The following is a 20264-nucleotide window of genomic DNA, read 5'->3' as shown; positions in this document are numbered from 1 at the left end:
ATCAAATAGAATCCCGATTTAGTTATGCATCCCGGCATTACACAGAATGATATACATCAATCCAAATAATAAAAAACACGCTTTTTCTATTTTAGTAACAACCAATCTTGACTCGATAGGCCACAAATGCAACCAAAGGTAGGTATGCATGTAAGCTACCTAAGCAAAAAGAAATTGAGTGTAATTTTTAAGTCCTTTTCGAATTTTAGAGAAAAAGCCGGGGGTCCGTAAAAGTGACATTCACCTTGCCCGACTTCCCCAAAAATCAATTCCAAATTAAGCTTACTTGCAAACTTGCCACGTCCATAGTTTCATCAAAGTTGATCCATGAAAACTTAAGTTATTGAATGTAAGCAATATGTTTAATACGGTTGAGTATAGTGACCCCACTTTATGTATATTACATATATTAGAACAAAAATGCATTTGTTAATAAATGAATTGACCGGCAGAAATGTGTTGTTTATCTGTATCCTTATATATTACAGTGCAATTATTTATATCTCGAAATACGGTATTTGGTTTGATGTTAAGCAACGTATTTTCAGACACTAACAAATAGAGCATTTTGTAATTTATAATATATTTGATACATTTTTAAAAACTATTTTACATTTTATGTATTATATTATATGTTTTATGTATAAAATTAGTCAGTCTCCCTTAGCAGAATTGTTTACATAACATAACCTTTACTATATTATTTCATTCATTGAATAAATCGCATAATTAACGATGCAAATTATAAGGTTTTGACATGTTTATTGTGTTCTGATTTTAAGGTAAATGAAAAAAAGACTTACTTGTTGGCGGTGTCTGAAATGACAAAATTTTGCATTATAATTGAATTTCCGTTCCCAGTCGATTCATACAATATTTTATCATATTGTACACATTGTTTTCTATGTAATATAACTATTCCGAATTTTTTTATCTTAAACATACGTTTTTGTAATTGGATATTTCTTATCTGACTCAGCAATGACGTAACTTTATTTGGCTAAAATGACGTTGAAGCGTCGAGTGACGTCACGCTATTCAAACAACTTTCCGGTTTTATCATGAAAAAGATCTGAGACGCCTTTTCATTTTATGACACGCTTACTTAAACTCGATCTGGAAAGATTGCTCGCTTACTTATACTTACATAATCCCTGAAGTCGTTTCATAAACTATGGTAGGAAATGACAACTGGTGTAAAATCCTTTATTTAACATTCTATAATATATTCTGTCAACTTATTTCTAAGAATGACACCCGATAAATAAACGGATAAGAAAGTTAAGTATGCATGGACATTATGCTGAAATAACTTTTTGTCAAACCAACATAAAAACTGATATATAATTGTATGATTTCCGTATTAAAATTAAATGTATATACCGCCGTTGTTGTCCGCGCGCTGTTTGTGATCTTGGTTTCAGTAATAGTAATTCCTTCGGCATTTGTAGTTCGTTCTATAATATAATAATAATTAGTTTGTATATATCTTGTTCTACCGTTATAAAGGATACATATATTTTGAGCTATTTTATGTCTGTATAGTTACACGTTGTTGTGGTTAAAAATTAATTAATTCGCATCAAGAGCAGTGTCAAACTACAAGGCATACGCCCAAGCCTTTTCTTTATATGTAAATATTATTTTTGATTGGATTTGCGTTCTTCATTCAACGTTATATATATGTGATTGTACGCTTTTAAGACTTTTTATGAAAGAAATATTAAGGTATATAAAATTCCTAACTGGATCTACGTGTTGGTTACAAAAATCAATTTGAACTTTATATTGGAAAAAAAATAAACAGTCAATTTAATAAAAATATAAACATATGAAAAGTTCCGTCAAATAAACGGTCGAGGACAAGCTGTGACATTACATGATTTAGTATTAGTATGTATCAAGGACAATATACCGTCAATTACACGATTTAGGATAAGCTGGGACATGATTTAGGATTTACCAAGGAAATTGCATTTATAAAATCAATTACAAAAGAAATATTTAAGCCCGTGTGTATCCATGTTAATCCTGCATAAAACATTACATGAACACGAATGACGGACGAATAGTAGTAATAATTGGAAGATGAAGTGATTAAAAGAAAGACATATAGAAGGAATGTGTCATTCTTTATTACAATTACACATTCTCTCAAGATGACATGTCGCATGAATAAAAAGTCGCAAACCAAATACAAACTGTTTAAAGGTTATACATACCAACAAGATCTGGGGGACATGTGAGCTTGTTTGCTGCAAACCAAAGACACAATCATTTATTAAATCAGCTATTTCGCAAAGAAACTGTCATAAGCATAATGTCTATGGCAATACAATTGGAACTTCTGAGCAATAAGAACTCCGCAAATAATGCAGCTCGAGTAATCATTATTTGGCACTGCTATTCAACAACCACCTATTTATGCAGGAAGCTTGAAGCTGGTTTCTATTTATACGCACTAATACTTAATGATCGACGAAAATAAAAAGGCATGGTGAAATAACTATTAAAAGTACATCCAAGGTCATGCCTTTTGAGCACTTTCAGAACAGATTTTTATGCATTATAACTATGAAAACCTCATTAAACAAAAAATGTAGAATTATCGTACCGTCTAACAATCATCTATCCAGAGTGTAAAATTGAAGTTTTTTTTCTATCGTTTTAATGAAATGCTCCGGACAATAAATCACACAGTAGGTAAAATGACACATAACACTATTATATCGACATAACAAATGCAGTGAGAGAAATTCTTAAGCACTGCCCTCCTAGCACACAAATTTCTCAATCTAAATGATGTAACATCATTCTCGTCAGTTGTATTCAAATTGTGAGACCGTGCAAAGAAAATCGAAAATGGGAATAAATATGTAATGCATGAAGTTGGAAGTTTATCTCTTAGACACTGCTATCCGGTTTGCATTCATGCTTTGACCACCTATTTTGTAATGTTTGAATTGTTTAATAATTTTTTTTTTAACAATAAATGATATTATTAAAAATATATTAAATTTAAAGCAATTTACTTTCTTAGTTTGTAATGAAAAAGTATGCACACATTTACCGAAATAAAATAACAATTAAATTTAATGTATCATTAATACGGATGAAAATCAATCGTATGCATTTAAAGTTACACATTTCAATATACCTATAGATTCCACTTCACCGGTGTCGTCTAGTGATTTCCAGTTACAGAGATGGCTATCACAACAATGAAGCGCTTGATATTCTAGAGGAAGGCTTTGATTTATGTAAAGCTGCTGCGAGAATATACATTTCTGAAGTAAAAGTGTATACTTATGATTTCACTTAAACATGTAAATAGACTGCTGGATATAGAAGCTCTTCTCATATGACGTCTACGCATGAAAATATTGCACAAAAATCTTTAACATGGAAAACTACTTTGAACATGCCTTTGACATAATTTGCCAGCAAATCGACCCGCGGTGAAAAAAGATTTATGTGTATACAAAGATTCATAATAAAATCTTATTTTCGTATTAAATATATGTGTGCAAATTTATTTTAACATACATGCATGATATATACATATGGGCCGTGTCGCGGCAAAACCTGTATTCGTGACAAAATTTGACATTTTTTGTTTTCTATGGATTGATAAAGACTGTTCTGTGCTTGTTATTATGATACCAAATTTATAGATATAGCCCCATTACTTACAGAGAAATTTTTATTTTAGTAACAGCACTGCAGAGGTGTTTTGACGTTAACAACGTTAACAACGTTTTCAAGTAAACCGCATTCAGATGTATGTTACATCAAAATCCACACTTATAAACAAGACACGATATAACATTTAAGAACACATTTATTTTGTTAAAAATATATTATCAGGTATCTATTTGTTCTAAAAATAGTGTGATTTATATTAAACTGTAAACTAACATACGTTGCTTAGCAACAACGTCCACTTATATCTACATCGACCAGCAAACCATACAGTTTAAATCATTTTTTTCTAAACTAATCTCACATATTTTCACAACATATCATTTAGTTTTTCATAGGAATGCACGCATCAAAACAAACATTATCAATTACACCATTAATACATAAACCAACAATATCCAATAATAAAAATAATAAAATAATTTCATTTTGTTGAAATGTTAGATTTTTATTTCCCAAAAGTGCTGTTTCTAAAAATTAAGAGTCGAGTAATCTTTAATAATTTTTATAATTATTCTTAGCATGTTCACAATTTATTTATCGTACAGCTTATATTGTATGCATAATTCTTCGTTTGCCATGAATTCTATAGAAACGAGCAGAAGTGAATACAAATATTTCATTTGATATGAACAAGTGTTATTTAAATGTGTTATAAATAAACCATTGTATTCAAGCAGACATTGAAGGATATTCAAAAAGTACTGAATAATAAGTTTTAAGTTATTTGTCATTCGCCTGTAAATATTGACATTATAATGTGTGTAATATTTCGCCGTAGATGCGATAGATGCGACGACATAACTATAGTGATGTTTCTGGGCATGGGCAAGTAGCATCCTTGTTAGCATCGCTGAGATATGGCCTGACAACTTTGTACAAGTACTCCTGTCTGTTTCGGCTGAGTCCTTTGGCCTCTACAATCTGCGGTTGTTGGTATGGAATATGGACGCCACCCATAGTCACTGTAACCTTGACCTCTGGACATCCGACTCTCGTGCGCATTGTGACCACACCTGGCTCTTCCGTCGTCATGCGGAAGTACTGATATTGTCTGAAAATAAAAATAAATACTATTTTGGCAAACATTTTAATACGTTTGGATATGACACAAAATTATGATGCATTTGCGAATAATATTCATTTGCATTGGTAACTATAATTGAAGACAATGTGCATGGTTATGTCCGAGTTTTGTTTTTCTTTCGCTTTGTAGTGCACTTTAGGAATTTTACACTTTTCGTTAAACATCAGTATAAAACCGTTATACAGAAAAAAATATTAACAATTCTACTCAGTGGTGTGAACATTTTCAACCAATTATCATAGGCCTACGTTAGTAAATACCTTATCGCTGGTACAGGACAAAACAGTCGGGACAAAAACCCTTTCCAATCCCGCCAGTTCCATGCCGGATACCTCACTGCTTCATTGGATGCTGAGGACATATTCACCATCTGGGTCAATGAGTCCATTGTCTCAATGTTCGACCTCCTGAATTTCAATGATCAGATTGCTAGTATTGTCAGGAGAAGAAATGTAAACTCGATCTTATTCTACATGCTAAATAAATAAAACACTCCATGCAAGGAAAATTTACCTTTTTTTTAAATTCTTACACATACAACAAAGGCGGCTTTTAGGTACCGGTAAAGTTTCTTTAAATGCCCAAATCCACTGTCAACCAGACACCTGGCATGTCCTGGTATTTGCATGTGGTATTCTATCACGTCATGTCTGCCGGTCATCACACGCCATGTGAAATAGCCAATGAGGTAGCGGTTCTTGTTCTGACCTGTAAAATATTGCAGACCATATGTTTACATTCTAAAAAAATATACTAAAACGTTTCTATATTTTTTTCTTGGTTATTAAGGTAACGTTACACATTTTGTTACGCCTACTTTAAAAGAAAAATCAACAATTAATACCATGTACTATAAAGTCATAGATATAAATAATGTTTAATTGTTATGAACTCAATATTTACTCATATGTTTGAAATATTTATTCAAATATAACTAAATGAATCATATGATTGATTACCACTGGATAATTTTACAAAATAATACCTGGACAATTATCCGCATGGATGGAGCATGTCGATTCACCACGCCCGTGGGTGTCTAGCACCATATCCAGCATTGAGATGACAGAATTGGGTCCGTGTGTTTGGGTACCATCTATGCCCATAGTTTCACTTTCATCAATCAAAAAATTGAGCTGTTTAGGCAGTCCATCTATCCGTACACCAAAAATCTGTACTTTGCGAAGGGACATGAAATAAATTGGCCCCATTTGCCGCGAGAAGTGAGGAATGGATACATTTGGACTAAAATCAAAAGTATAGTGGTTTGTTCTTTTATCAGAACTTAATATGCATGTTTCCTTGGCACGCTTTACACAGTCATTATAAAGTTCTCTTTCTTTTTGGGCATTTATCACATGTTGTTTGAAGTTTTCGGCAGCCTCTAACTTTTCACTCTCTTCTATTGCCTTCATAATGTTCTTTCTATGGCCTTCACATGTTGCGCATACATCATCCCTAGGCGAAGCTATTCTAATGTGACACAGACAGCTTTTCCAAATTTCACAGAAAGCAGTTCGCTGCAAAGATCTAACCCCAGCCTCGCGACAACTTTCTATATACTCTTTATATATGGTTAGTTTTGTTTTGCCACTGTCAAGATAAATTGGAGGAGTATTGTCGCTTCCTCTGGGAGCTGCTGGTTGGGGGATACCATACGTGTCCGCATAATTTTGCAAAAATTCAACCACGCGTTTTACATCATCATAAATGACGGCTTGTGATGGTTTCTTTCCTACGTTTCCATGCTTTCTTGGCAATGGACCATTCTGCTTATAATGGTCTACAAGATTTTCTAAAGCTGATCTACCAATGTCATTAACCAGCATAAACGTTTTCTTGCAAACTGGCTTTTGGAATGCATTGTATGAAACCATCGAACGTTTCCTTGGCTTCCCTCGTATTGTAGTCAGGCCATTTCCACACTTAAGATTACTCATGACAATAATATCCTTCTCTTCCTTTGTCAATTCTCTCATGTTCAATATATGATGGTATACCTGGCCAATTTCAAAATTAACAGTACACTTACTCTTGCAACCACATCCGATCTCGAGAAACTGCCTGACAGTTGCATAGTCAGCGTCCATGTCACCACTGGCGCATGCACCACTGACAATGTATGTATCGTCCACATCACTTTCATACTCATCACTGTTGTTACATGCAATGTCATGTTGGTGAATGAAATTTCTGGCTCTACAATCAACACTATTTGCTGCTGAACTGTTTTCGTCCTCACTAAATGAATGATCATTTGGGGAATTTATATAAGTCCCATCATCGGAATTTGAGCTCACCTGAGATGCCGATGGAGTTCGCCCAAAGTGGTCGGACAATAAATTGTCCAGTTCCTGGAAACGTATATAGTCTATGCCAATTATTCAAACATTAAATAATCGATACGTGTTTCTATACGCGAAATTACAGAAATTTGTTTTTGCACTCATAAATAAAAGTAGACAATGTAGATCTATATGTGCGATATGCAAGCTATTTCCTACCGAAACAAGGATAATAAGTGACAAAAATCTTCCAAACTTCTATGCAATATTCTTTCCTGCATATTAATCTATTTAAATCTATTAAGAAGTTGGATAAATAATAATTTAGAGACTATGGTCGAGTTTATAATAAAAATCGAAAACAAAAACTAACAAATATCAAATACTATTTTGCTTTGAATTATAAAAACTGTTTAGCCTTCAGGATCGGCACAACAAATTAAAATCGATCGGGTTCAATATTGGAAAAAAAAAAATTGTAGTAACCCCATGGTTCCAATAAAAGGTTGGGATAAACTCTTACAACGATTCATGTACAAATAAAAATAACAAACTTTTAGTCTGATAAGTTATACCGTAAATAAATGTTCGTTCACTGAATATCTTAACAACATTTAAACTGGTGGTTAATTTGTAAACACGTCTAGTTCGCTATATTCTATTAAATATTTAGATCAAACCAATTTTGCAAAATAGCCAATTATAATAAAATATACTACTTACTTCTATTTCATTATCCATATCACATCATTTCATATTTAACACAAATATAAAACTGTCCAAAACAGCTACACAGATCCACATGTTGCAGTGATGACGAAATCGCGCAAATTAAATAAAATGTTGACGTCACTTTACAGAGAATTTACCAACGTCATAACTGATGTCACGAATACAGGTTTTGCCGCGACACGTCCCATATAATTTTTTTTATATATATATAATAAGTCCATGACATACTAAGCATATAAGTAAGTGAAGTATCTCTACTTAAACAATAACATGTAGTTGCGTTATGAAAAAATATAAAAAGGAATAGGGAAGCATTAATATGTGCACATTATTACAATTTATGACGCATAGGTTCTTCATATAATTTTATTCATGTAACAGTACGCTATAAATAGTATTTGCAAAAGTTGTGAGAAAAAAACACTAAAAAGCATAAAACGTATGGTTTAATTGACAAAATTGAAAAAAAGTTTAAAATTTACAATTTGCGAGGAAATACTTAACATTTACCATGCTCTTAAGAATACGCTATGTGCATCATTTGATGATTTAAAAAAATGAAAATTAACAAGCATTACAAACGCGAAACGATTGAATAATTCGGAGAGTTCTATTGTTATCGTGATAATTTGTGACATTACGAGGATTGCTTATTTATAGTGTACAATATATATCAGATTACTTTAGTACGGATGGCCGAGTAGTTGAAGCGCTAGACTTTTACTGCAAGGGTCTGTGGTTCGAGCCCAGTTATGGATTACTTTTTGTTTTATACTGGAGCTAGTTTAAAAGTTAACTTTTATCAATTTAAATCATTTAATGACAAACTTCAAACATGCCAAAATCTGTAAAAAGGAGCTTTTATATTCTAAGATTGTTAGGCAATTACATACAACTATTCCCGTTCACTGTCAAAGAAGTCTAAATTATTTGTTAAATCGATATTTTTTATCAAGGTATCATAGTCCAACTACTATGTAACTTTTTTGGCTTCTGTTATGCTTGGAAGGCATTTATTCATTCAAGTTATGCTAAGTTAACTATATAACATTATTTATTGCTCTCGCATACTTATCTCAATACCATAGTAGAAAAACTGTCCTTTTAATGAAAGGAACATATTGTTTTGGTAATATTTCGTCAATAATTGCTTTAGATAACTGACATTGCCAATAAACCTAAAACATCGAATCAAACAATATCTATCTTGCAGAGGATTTCAGATATAGCCGATGTATAATTTAGCATATTTTTACATTCGGAATAATCGGCATTTTCAATTGCAAACACTCACATTCGTGAACCGTTGACGTATTAGAAATAGGATTAATATCATTATTTTACGAGCACGCGATATCTACAAAACCTTGATTTTTTCCTTCTTTAGCAATGGCCTTATAAAGGCGCCTTCTCCCAAAAGAAAGGCCCCTACCCAAAAACAAAATTAACTAAAATAATGCAATGTTTACCCCAAATGTCAAGTTTACTGTGGGCTATTGTTGAAGAATGTCAATCAAGATTTACACTTAACACACTAATATAGGTTCGGAATCGATTAAACACCGTACAGCGTATGATGCAATGAATTGATTACGCCATTATGCTGTTAACATTTAACCAAGGTCTTAGTTAAATGAATAGCGTTTCTGTTGTATTTGATGTGTCATACTAAAATGAAATTGGTACAGAAACAAACGGTACCGTTGCTATTCCAATTTTTCCTAACATGAAGAAAAAATCCGAAATAAGACACAAAATCAAAGAAAGAAAGTGTTCATCTGATGCCCAGTAATGAGTTAATTACTTAATTATTCATTTAACTTTAAACTTAATAAAACTAGAACTGTCACTGTCTTGCCCGTAAGACCGCTTTGTTCGAATACATTATGAGTTCTGTTTTCAGAATTGGTTTCAATGATTAGATTACCAATATGCGCGCGTAGGAGCCGGGCGTGGCCCGTAGAAACAAGCGGTTGCATTGTTGTGATGATTTAAGAATACTTAGTTGCGTGTATTGAAATTGAAAAAAAAAATCATTATTATGCAATTACCCACTTAAAACTTGACCACACATGTTGTAATATCTAAGATGATTTTAATATCTGTGCAATTTATACATGCAAGCATGAGTCTTCATTATATGACACTTTTAATGTTGATTTATTTAAAATTTTCGAAAACGGTATAACTCATTTTTGTGAATTTATTCAAAATTGTGTTGCTGGCGTTTTCAATGGCAGAGTTTGAAATGTATGCGATAACATTGCACAAGATATAATTTATAGTGAATATGACGTCGCCGATTACTGCCCAGATGATACCTCTTTGAGGGCCTCATTTGATAGTTTACTAAATAGTCATGGGGTAAAATTACTATATTTTTAAACCCCATGCTAACGTGTTGTTTATAGTTAACAATAGCTGTAAGCTTACTTTTTATTTTAAAAACTGTAGGCCATTGATGTTTTGTTGGCGAACGAATACAGTTGTTAAAGTATATCGGATTTGACTGTGCATGATTTAAACACTAAATGTGATCACTCCCGTAACATTGTGCCTCATTACGTAATTATATTTCGTGTAATGTTGCTGTTTATGAAGAATTTGGTAGATATTCATTTGTAAAAAGTTGGTAACATTTAGAGAAAAAAAATCAAAACAATGAAAACATACTAATGCAAATTGTTTACACAAGCTTTATAATGAAGGTTATACAAAAAGTGTCGCGAATGTCGTAAACATGTTAAACAACTTAGTTTTTGGTTACGTATTTGAAAACCCAAACGTTGCCAAGGTAAATACTTTTATCATCAAGCACAAATGAAAACTTGTTGACAATTTTAAACAAGAGTAGAATGACAAAATGGATATACAGTTCTATACTAGACTTGTTGTTTTTTATGAAGACTTACTTCCTAGCCGTCTGCTTATATTTTTTTTTAAATTGAGTCTCTGCACACCAGTTGAGAATCCAAATTGGCAGATATGCTCCGAATAATATGCCATTAAATGATCTTTATTAATTATGTTTTAATGACTCCGATTTAGGATACGTATACCATTTTGCATGTATATGCCGCTGTTACACTGATTAAAAAAAAGAAATAGTCTTCTATTTTATTTTAACCCATATGTATATAAATTCCACAAATTATCAGTATCATGGGACAAATCAGTTATTTCTAATGTATGTAAATATATCAAAAGCCCTTTGGTTAAAAGAAAAACGATTCTAAAAAATACAGTATAATAAATGTCAACCCCGCCTCGATAAAACATGTATGTTTTGTCATCGATTTTGTTTATTTGCATTTCTAGTATAAACGACTAAGTTATATTACATTATTTTGTGTATTGTTATAGCTATTAACGTTAACGTACATCATGTGTATATTCAAGTATGAACACGAATGCATAATTCGGAATGTCTGCCTGCCTGATGGCCTGCTTGTCTGTCTGTCTGTCTATCTGTCCGTCATTTCGTTCGTTCGTCCATTCGTTCGTCCGTCCGTCCTTCCTTCTATCTGTCTGTCTGTCTGTCTGTCTGTCTGTCTGTCTGTCTGTCTGTCTGTCTGTCTGTCTGTCTGTCTGTCTGTCTGTCTGTCTGTCTGTCTGTCTGTCTGTCTGTCTGTCTGTCTGTCTGTCTCTCTCTCTCTCTTTCTATCTGTTTGCTCGCCTGTCTGTCTTTTCATATGTACATCCGCACGTCTGTCTGTCTGAACGTCTGTCTGTCTAACTATGAAGTTTCAAATTGATGTATCTTAACGTTCTCAAGTTATTCCAAGGAAAAAAAAACCGACGACCAGAAAACCAGAGGAATAATATTCATCCAGTTATCATCTAGTTGACATACAACACAAATCCATATGTTATAAGTAATAAGTAATTGATAAAATATAATTGTTTATCCTAGCTTTTACTTTGTTCATATTATCGCAACGCTTTTACTAAAATGATTAAGATATTAAACATCAACCTACATTTCGATTCCCACATCCCAATTCCACGGCACCTGGATGAGGATCATGATGTCTTATGGACTGGCACATCTAGAAAATTCAGGTAAAACTATTTATATTTGAAAACTTATATCACAATATCAAAGTTGATGAAAAAGGCATCCGTCAGCTTTCAAGGTATAGTTTATTTTTTGTGTGATAAGTTTCACACTTTGAATAACATAACACTAAAAACCACAAAATATTACAAGTGTGTATGCCCGATAAATAATAACATTCATGTATGAAATTTTATATGCATGTAACTGTTCAATAGAAAATATTTTGATAAATTACTTACATATTAACAATGTTCGTTTTTAAATTTATTTATTTTCGAACTATATTGCCCAATGTTTAAAGTTAAAGGGACCGTCAACCGCGATTGACGAAAAAAGAATAGTTATAAAATACCGTATTTTTTACAATTTTTAATTTATATTAATTAAAATATCACGACTTTATATACATTACATTACTTGAAAAAAGTTCATATTTTCAGTATATTCGGTAATACAATTTCGCGATGTGAAATCGAAAGTACATCGAGAATAGGTGAACTAACGATATACACACTATAAATAACGCAAGTAGATTTCTCATTTTATATATATAATATGTACATATACTACACATGCACAATTTGCATTCCTGGCTTTACTACGTGACGATTATTATCAATCTACTTGCGTTACTTGCTACCAATCTACTTAAGTTACCTGGTACACATACCCAGTAAATTTGTATACCGATTATACTGAAAATATGAAAAATTAACAAATTTTCCAATGAAATATACCAGTCGTGATATTTTTTATGAATATAAAATAGTAATTGTAAAAAATATGATATTTTAGAACTTTTCTTTATCGCGATTGACGATCCCTGTAATAAGTTAACAATTGTTCATAAATAACAAACGGAGAAGTTCAATAGTTAACAACCAAACTTCTTTATCTACAGAAAACGTTGAATATGCCATGCTTAATGAATCATGAAACATGGTAGTCTAAAAAAGTACAAAATCTATAAGCCAAAGCGATAGCAGATAACCGTTTTATATATAATAAAAGAGAAAATATTGTTAAGCCTTTACTGACCGTTAGTCAGTAAAGAAACGTATGACAGTGGCATTGTGTATTCGACACTATTTAAGGGTTTAAAAACCTAGTATCATAAATGATCGGCATCTCATTAGGGTATTCCGATCCGTATATTTATTGTCCCTTGTACTTTGTTTACAACAGGGTACAGAGTATAAAGAATATTAATCAAGACCAATAAAAATGTCCGTGCATTTCTTTTTTCTCTTTTAGTAATCAAGCCCCACCTCAACTTCACCCCCACCACACCCCACCCATCAAACACAGTAAGATGTCGTTACAGATGAAACTGTAAATAATATACAATAACTAATTAGACAGTAATGTGTTCAATGTAACTATTTTGGGCTGTACACAAACTGCACTAAGTTTGCAAAGGCAAACATTCATAAACGATGCATTTTCATGGTTGCCTCCTGTCGGCGATCGTATTATACATTTAGTTGCAAATCGGCTGTTATTGTTAATAGACGCGCAATCCAGGTTTGACTTTTTTATAATGTTCAAATGTATAACTAACTATAATGAACAACAATAATAATGAAGACGTCTACTTAACGTGACGATTCGAGGCGACGTCGTACATCGTCGCGCTAAAATCAAAACACTTCCCATGCCAATAACGAACAAATCAAAGTACTGACAGTACTGGTGTGACGATACTTTTGAAGAGGTTGGATATAAAAGCATCAATTTAAGAATGTCTATATCACCACAATTGTGATTATGGGTACGAAAAGTTTGGGTACGAAACAAATTTGGGTACGAAAATTTTGGGTACGAAAAAAAATGGGTAAGAACAAAATTTGGGTACGAAACTGGGAGGCGGGTTACATTCTCGATCAAATCTAACAAGAAATATCTTTAAAAAGACAATCTGCGTGTATTTTTCTATACCACTTTTCGTAAAAACTATCTATTACAATAAAATGTTTGTGGGTTATTAAAATTACGTTTTAGCAGATATATACAAAACATGACATGATCGTTAATAACACCTGTGCATCATATCCTACCTTTGTTTCGTTGTTTACGTTCTTAATTTAATAATGTTATATATACGGACGTGATTTCACATTCCCATGGGCATGGATATATGCTTTTTTTCTGTTGAATATTGTTTGTTAATTTTAGTTCAATACGCATAGGCGTGTTTGTTCATTAAGTATGGCAATACTTTCATGATGATTCTCGAAAGTAGGTATGAGCACATAGCCGGCCCAGGTGAGCTCAATCGTAAGAGCACTTGACTACCCGAGTTCGCCCAGGAACATATGGATAAGTTAACTAACCAAAGCGATATGACCTTATATAAGCTGAAATCTAACAAACGAACGAATTATCAAACATGTTATGTACACTTAGGTGGTTGTGTAATGGCTGTTAGAATATCGTATGAAATATGTACATTTAAAATGATTGTGCCCGCAAGTGAATTTGTTTCCTTTTATAAGTCTTTATGCGCCTAGGCTGCACCCAGTGTGTGTTTTTGTGTATTTCCAAGGTTATGAGTAACCTCCGCGTCTAAGACTGCATAATGTTGGGACCCGGAGTGTGTCCAGCAATACTACCTAATAAGCTTAGAATGACGACAGTTGGGACGAATTTAAAATGATAGCTGCAATTTCCAGCATTTTTTTTTTTACTGAAATACTTTTTGATTTTAGATATGGTCTTGTGCTGCGGGGGATTGGATTTTCCGGAGAAAACCCCACCTTTCTGGTATTGTGACCACAAAACAAACAAACAAAAAACATTGCGCCGGTAGCTGGAATCGAACCGGTGTCGTAGAGGTGAAAAGCGTACGTGCTGACCACTGCGCAAGGGGGACGGACAAATACTCAAATAGTGTGTGAATGTTAGAGTTTATTTACAGGTCATCGCTGCGTCTTCACGACTACCTTATGTGCTGACCTGTCCCTGTGACCTTTCAGGGGGTAATATTTTAATTTTGAACCAAAGGTCAAATTTACCCCAACACTGCTTGGGTTTTCGCCGAAGATTTATAATTATTATAATTATAATTATTATTGTTTTAATACAAATGCACCAGTGCACGAAGGCCAATGAGACCTTATCGTTCACTGGTAAAAAAGAGAGAGAATTTTATTACATTAATAAAAAAAATCATATTAGATCCATTATAAAATAAATAGATAAATGATTAGGTATATGTTTCGTTAAGTGTATAAATTTTGTCCTATTACAACCATACTTAGTATTGTTATCATCATCATCAGTAACTCCAGCATCACAATCATCACTAACACTAACATAACGATCATGATTATCATTACCATAAACATCACCACCATCATTATCATTATTATAATTATGACCATTTATGATTTGTTTGTGTCTAGTTTGTTTACTGAATTGAGTGTGCTTTTATTGTGCTCTCCGCCTCAGGAGAGATGTTAGTTGGGGATCGAGCGGGATACAGGAAACGCCACGCTTCCAGAGGCGTTCCAGGTTCTTTTAAGTGCCCGGTGTAGAGCACCGATACACTGCACCCCCGTTTAACGTCCCTCGCGGAAGACATGTTAGTCAGTTAGGTTAGTATTAACAGTATTAGTTAGATCAATTTACCCACACACTAATAACCATATATATAAACAGTGAGTGAGAATCTAGCAAATTGCAGAGGAGGTATACAGCTTCCTACCTAAATTAGACTGTTTACTCGTTTCACATATATATCAAATATTATGCACTATACACCAAATAATATGAAAAAAAACACGAAAGAGCATGCGATAGACAAGAGAAAAAACCGCCACCGTTGGTTTTATGTTTTCGTTTGATTTGGTCTGCATTCATCGGTAAATTAGAATTACCTAACTTATTCATTTAACACTCCTGTCATTTAGCGGGCACCGTGCACTGTTTACACTATACTACGGGAAAGCATCATCTTAACTACAGAAAGGAAAACAACAACAACAAATACCGTCACCATTCTTAAATATATTTTTTTAAATTATTATTATTCATGTTAGGTGGGTTATGCTTACAGAGCCAGAGTGAACGGACGAGATGGTATTTGTTAAATCAATTTACACACACACTAATAACAATATATATATATATATATATATATATATATATATATATATATGAGCAGTGAGTTAGAATCTAGCAAATTGCAGAGTTGGTATACAGCTTCCTTCCTGAATTAGAATGTTAACTCGTTGCCAATATATATCAAATATCATGCACTATAAACCAAATAATATGAAAGATACGAGAGAGCATACGATAGACAGGAGAAAAAAAACACAACACCGTTGACTTTATGTTTTCGTTTGATTTGGTTTGCATTCATGGGTAAATTAGAATTACCTAACTTAATCATTTAACATTCTTATCATATAGCGGGCACCGTGCACTGTTTACACTACACTACGGGAAAGCATCATCTACACTACAGAAGGGACAACAAAAACAACAAATGCCGTCACCATTTTTTTGCCATGATGGGTTGGTCATGTCAACAGAGCCAGAGTGCACGGTCGAGATGGTATTTCGCCAGGCGCGCCCTACCAGCCCTGCCGACACGCTCCACCCAACATGTTTTATTAGTTACATATGGGAAGAAATATATACTTATCATATTTGATTTCAACATTATTTACACCTATAGGGGTTACATTATGAGTATATGTGATTTGCCCACGTGCGCACTTATTGTATCTTCCGATACTGCGTGGAAGTATGTTGTCTGTGTGCTTTCCCCTGCCTTCGTAGTCGGTAGCTGTTTACAGCTTGAGAGAAGGGTAAAGAGGGTCTCGCGGCACCCTGGATTTTGTTATCTAGAGCGATATTTGGTTTTAACAGAAGGATTAGAGCTTATCCATAGTGGTCGAAAAAAGCCGAATGACATATGTATTAAGCGGAACGTACCCTCCCGTCGTAAAAATGCTGAGTGACCTGCGTATTAGGGAAAGCGTACCCTTCCGTCGTTTTAGCATTGTGTGTTGTTGATGTTGTACTGAGATTCTTAATTCTCGTTTGAATTATTTCAGCTAATATGTATATATCTGGTTTCGATTTTGTGAGGGCTATAATGTAGCATGATGATCACAATATGATATCGTAATTCTCACAAAAATCTATTCAAGACATTTGGTAGTGGTATTCAGTATATGAATCACACATTGCTATTTATATGTTTAATTGTAAATTGAATCTACTCCAGCTTATATGAAGATGTCTGGTTTCAATTATGTGAGGGCTATACTGTAGCCTGATGATCACAGTGTGATATCGTAATTCTCACGAAAATCTATTTCGGACATTTGATAGAGTTGTTCTGGGTTATAATTAGACAAGATACATGTTATATTAGTCGATGACTGTTTTGTCCCTAATTTCCTACATGTATATTTATCCTGATTATCTATTTACCGGGGTTGTAGTAAGTCGAGATGTGTGTAGATAGTATGAGTTTTATTTCGTAAGTCATTGGAGAACGAGTGGACCGGGCAAGCGGTTTATTATCACGCTTTGCAGGGTACACGTTTTGTCTATATACGTATTTTTGATATTCCGTTAAGATTAAGAGAGGTAATTTATTCAAGTAAACGCGAGATTGTTTAGAATGTCTTTTAATATCGCTTATTTCATTGCTTAAATGTGGACATGCAGCTTGTTTTAAATTGAATTCCACCAGGAAAAAAATCGGAGAAAGAAATATTAAGATTTTAGTAGTTCATAGAATGCGAGTTTTCTTTATATATTTTATACTGCAGGGGAGGTATATATCGTTTGCACTGTAGTAATTGTACTTCTCAAAGAAATGTTATCTATTTACATCATTGCAGTGCAGCGTTAACAATTTGCAGGTTCGAAATTGTTCGTATTCTTTAGATTTGTGATCTCGTAAAAAGTTAATTTTACATGTTTTCATTCGCAATTTTTTACAAATTCGAGAACAAATATCAAACACATTAGAGCAAATATATAGTTGTTTCATTGGTGCATAAAGATAAAATGGATGTAAAATTACTAATTTAAAATCAACGTTTTGATACACTTGTTGAATATGTTTCCCCAGAATATGCTGTTCTATTAATATTTACCGTTATCAATGATAATCAGCGAGGTATGCCGATTAGAAAAATTGAGCTATCTCAATCGGACTGACTCGGTCTTTCACATAGGTCGTCATTGTAAAGAATTTTTTCATGGTATGATAACTTAGACGAGCTGCTTCGCAGCATCGTTAAAAATTTAAAATACTACATATCTCATAATTGATAATGAAAAAATACCTGAGTTTTATTATTACAGAGGGTGAAAGTGTTGCAAGACATTTCTCCGTAAACTTCTGGGCAGCCAAAACATCGGATTGAAGTAGAATTCGCTGAAACAAAACAAATTTATTGTTTTAATACATGAACATCTGTTAAACTATAAATTATCAATAACCATAATACATTAAATGAATTATTTAACTGCATAACATTATTTTATAAGAGCAAATAACGGACAAAAAACCTTCGAAATTGCCACCACATCCCTGTGTATTACACAATGAGCGGAAGCAACATTCTGAGCAGATGACAATGTCTGATCGATTGCTAGGAGCAGTGAGGTTCTTGGTATCCTTCGATGAACAGCCTTCAATGTTGCACAACTTTAAAATAAACATTGGTCCATCAAACATCCACTTTAATTTCTATTTTAACCATATCCTAGGATTCTAATTTATATCATTGAAACTGTATTTATGAACGTGAGAAGCAGTGTAACGCCGTTAAATGTCGCATCGCCGTTATATACGAGATTTGTCGCAACGTTGACGATAAATGTCGCAAGGAACGATAAATGTCGCAAATCCTTCTGACGATATATGTCGCAACTTTAACGATAAATGTCGCAAAAATGTCAACTGCCGATACATGTCGCTACATTAACGATAAATGTCGCACACCTTTGTAAGTCATGTTAAAAACGAAAACTTGAAGTAAAATTACTAAAACTTTAAGGTTAGATTTAAATTACCCGACGAGGTTTTTTGAGCCGACTTCCACCAGAATGGTCAGTTTTTAGTTAGTATTGTCCGAAATGGTCAATTGTGGTCAGTATTTTCCATAATTGTCAATTGCAGTCAGTAATGTCCGAAATGGTCAGTTGTGGTCAATATTGACCCAATCAATTGTTATAATTTTTGGCTCGAGTAGGCAATTTTTTTGGGTTAACCAACCCTTGGCATTCGATTTTAAGGCCCCAAATATGCACATTAAAAATAATCTTGGCTGATTTTAGGGGAGGGGGGTGGCACGCAGCTCCCGCCCTCCTAAATCCGCCCTTGCCAAGGTCCCAAAATGTTCAGGGGAACACCAAAACGACTCATTTGTTTCACAACTGTGAATATTGGAAAATAATCTGGTGAAATTAACATAAATGGAATTAAGAAAAATGACATAAATATATTTCGATTTCTATGAAGAATTGTGATTTGTATCTTATTTTTGTCAATGACAACAGTAATGTATGTGTCGCTGAAGAGACTTTTTTCAGCTACTGAACTTATCTTATCGCCGTACAAGAATATTGAATGGACATAGACCCTAGTGCAAGCCTTTCTTTAAATTAAGGTAGGAAAATCGGATAGCATGTTCAGTTAATTAGCTGGTAATTACGACCGACAAAAGTCCTTGTCATTTGAGCCTGATTACTGACGTTGGAAGTAAAGCCGTTCACAGAGTAAAGTGAGCTGTATTCGGCGATAATTTGATCATGGGTTTAGTATCTGATGCATTGCGCAGCTGCACCCGAACGACCACCCGTTTAAGAAGAGAACCCGTAATTCCTGGCAGTTTTCATAGAAAGGCATTTTCCTTTGCCGTCCCCATAATTACCCAAAGAGCTGAGCTCAGAGGTTGGGACCAGAGGTCCCGGTGTGATCCTGGAACGATGATTCTATATAAAAATATTCGCCTTCTATCGCTGATTCAAAGATGGCAAAGCTGTCAGTCTCAAGCAGAAATACCGAGGCATTCACATGTTGTTCTACCCAGACGGTTCCTGTCAGACTGACCTTATATAACCAAACTTGTCGAAACGGCCTTAAACACAAAGGAAAAAACTTACGGGCCCCTCGCTTTTCCGATTTCCGACCAAATAAAACAAGGATTTTGTCATTTTTGACTACAGCTTAACGTTTATGGTCGAAAATGAATAAATATAACCGCTCCGGTCGTTCTTCACCGCAGCTTACAATTATGGACAATGCTGACCACAACTGACCATTTCGGACAATACTAACTAAAAACTGACCATTCTGGTGGAAGTCGGCCAAAAATAAACCTCGTCGGTTAATCTAGATCTTACCTGAAAGTTTTAGTCATTT

The 20264-nt window shown here is 33.8% G+C and overlaps 2 protein-coding genes across 9 annotated transcripts in view; both read right to left on the bottom strand.

Moving 5' to 3' along the window:
* Positions 1-20264, bottom strand: part of LOC127841009 (MAM and LDL-receptor class A domain-containing protein 1-like) — a 142517-nt gene that overhangs the window by 112731 nt on the left and 9522 nt on the right. The window contains exons 5-11 of one of the 8 annotated variants that reach the window (XM_052369501.1): positions 18407-18545; positions 18181-18272; positions 11787-11855; positions 3158-3287; positions 2223-2255; positions 1384-1457; positions 804-816 (exon numbers count right to left, since the gene is read on the bottom strand). The exons of 4 other annotated variants lie outside the window; for them this stretch is intronic. In XM_052369501.1, the coding sequence (XP_052225461.1) occupies positions 804-816; positions 1384-1457; positions 2223-2255; positions 3158-3287; positions 11787-11855; positions 18181-18272; positions 18407-18545 (550 nt within the window). The remainder of the gene's footprint in view (positions 1-803; positions 817-1383; positions 1458-2222; positions 2256-3157; positions 3288-11786; positions 11856-18180; positions 18273-18406; positions 18546-20264) is intronic. 3 more of the 8 variants (XM_052369498.1, XM_052369499.1, XM_052369494.1) reach the window with 3 other exon arrangements.
* On the bottom strand, positions 4430-5304 carry LOC127841015 (uncharacterized). Its single transcript, XM_052369508.1, has 2 exons — positions 5050-5304; positions 4430-4756 (listed from the first exon to the last, which is right to left on the bottom strand). The coding sequence occupies exons 1-2, from the start codon at positions 5175-5177 to the stop codon at positions 4507-4509; spliced, it is 378 nt and encodes a 125-aa protein (XP_052225468.1). The 5' UTR covers positions 5178-5304; the 3' UTR covers positions 4430-4506.

This window comes from Dreissena polymorpha, chromosome 8 (genome assembly GCF_020536995.1).
Source record: "Dreissena polymorpha isolate Duluth1 chromosome 8, UMN_Dpol_1.0, whole genome shotgun sequence".
Classification (NCBI taxonomy): domain Eukaryota; kingdom Metazoa; phylum Mollusca; class Bivalvia; order Myida; family Dreissenidae; genus Dreissena; species Dreissena polymorpha.
This window is presented reverse-complemented; position numbering and strand designations above follow the sequence as displayed.

Bases quoted from the DNA above. Each gene is read 5' to 3' on its own strand.
- LOC127841015 (XM_052369508.1), bottom strand. From the start codon at position 5,177: ATGGACTCATTGACCCAGATGGTGAATATGTCCTCAGCATCCAATGAA. The intron at 4,757-5,049 runs GTATTTACTAAC...TTTTATTTTCAG, and splicing joins TGTCCTGTACCAGCGATAAG to ACAATATCAGTACTTCCGCA.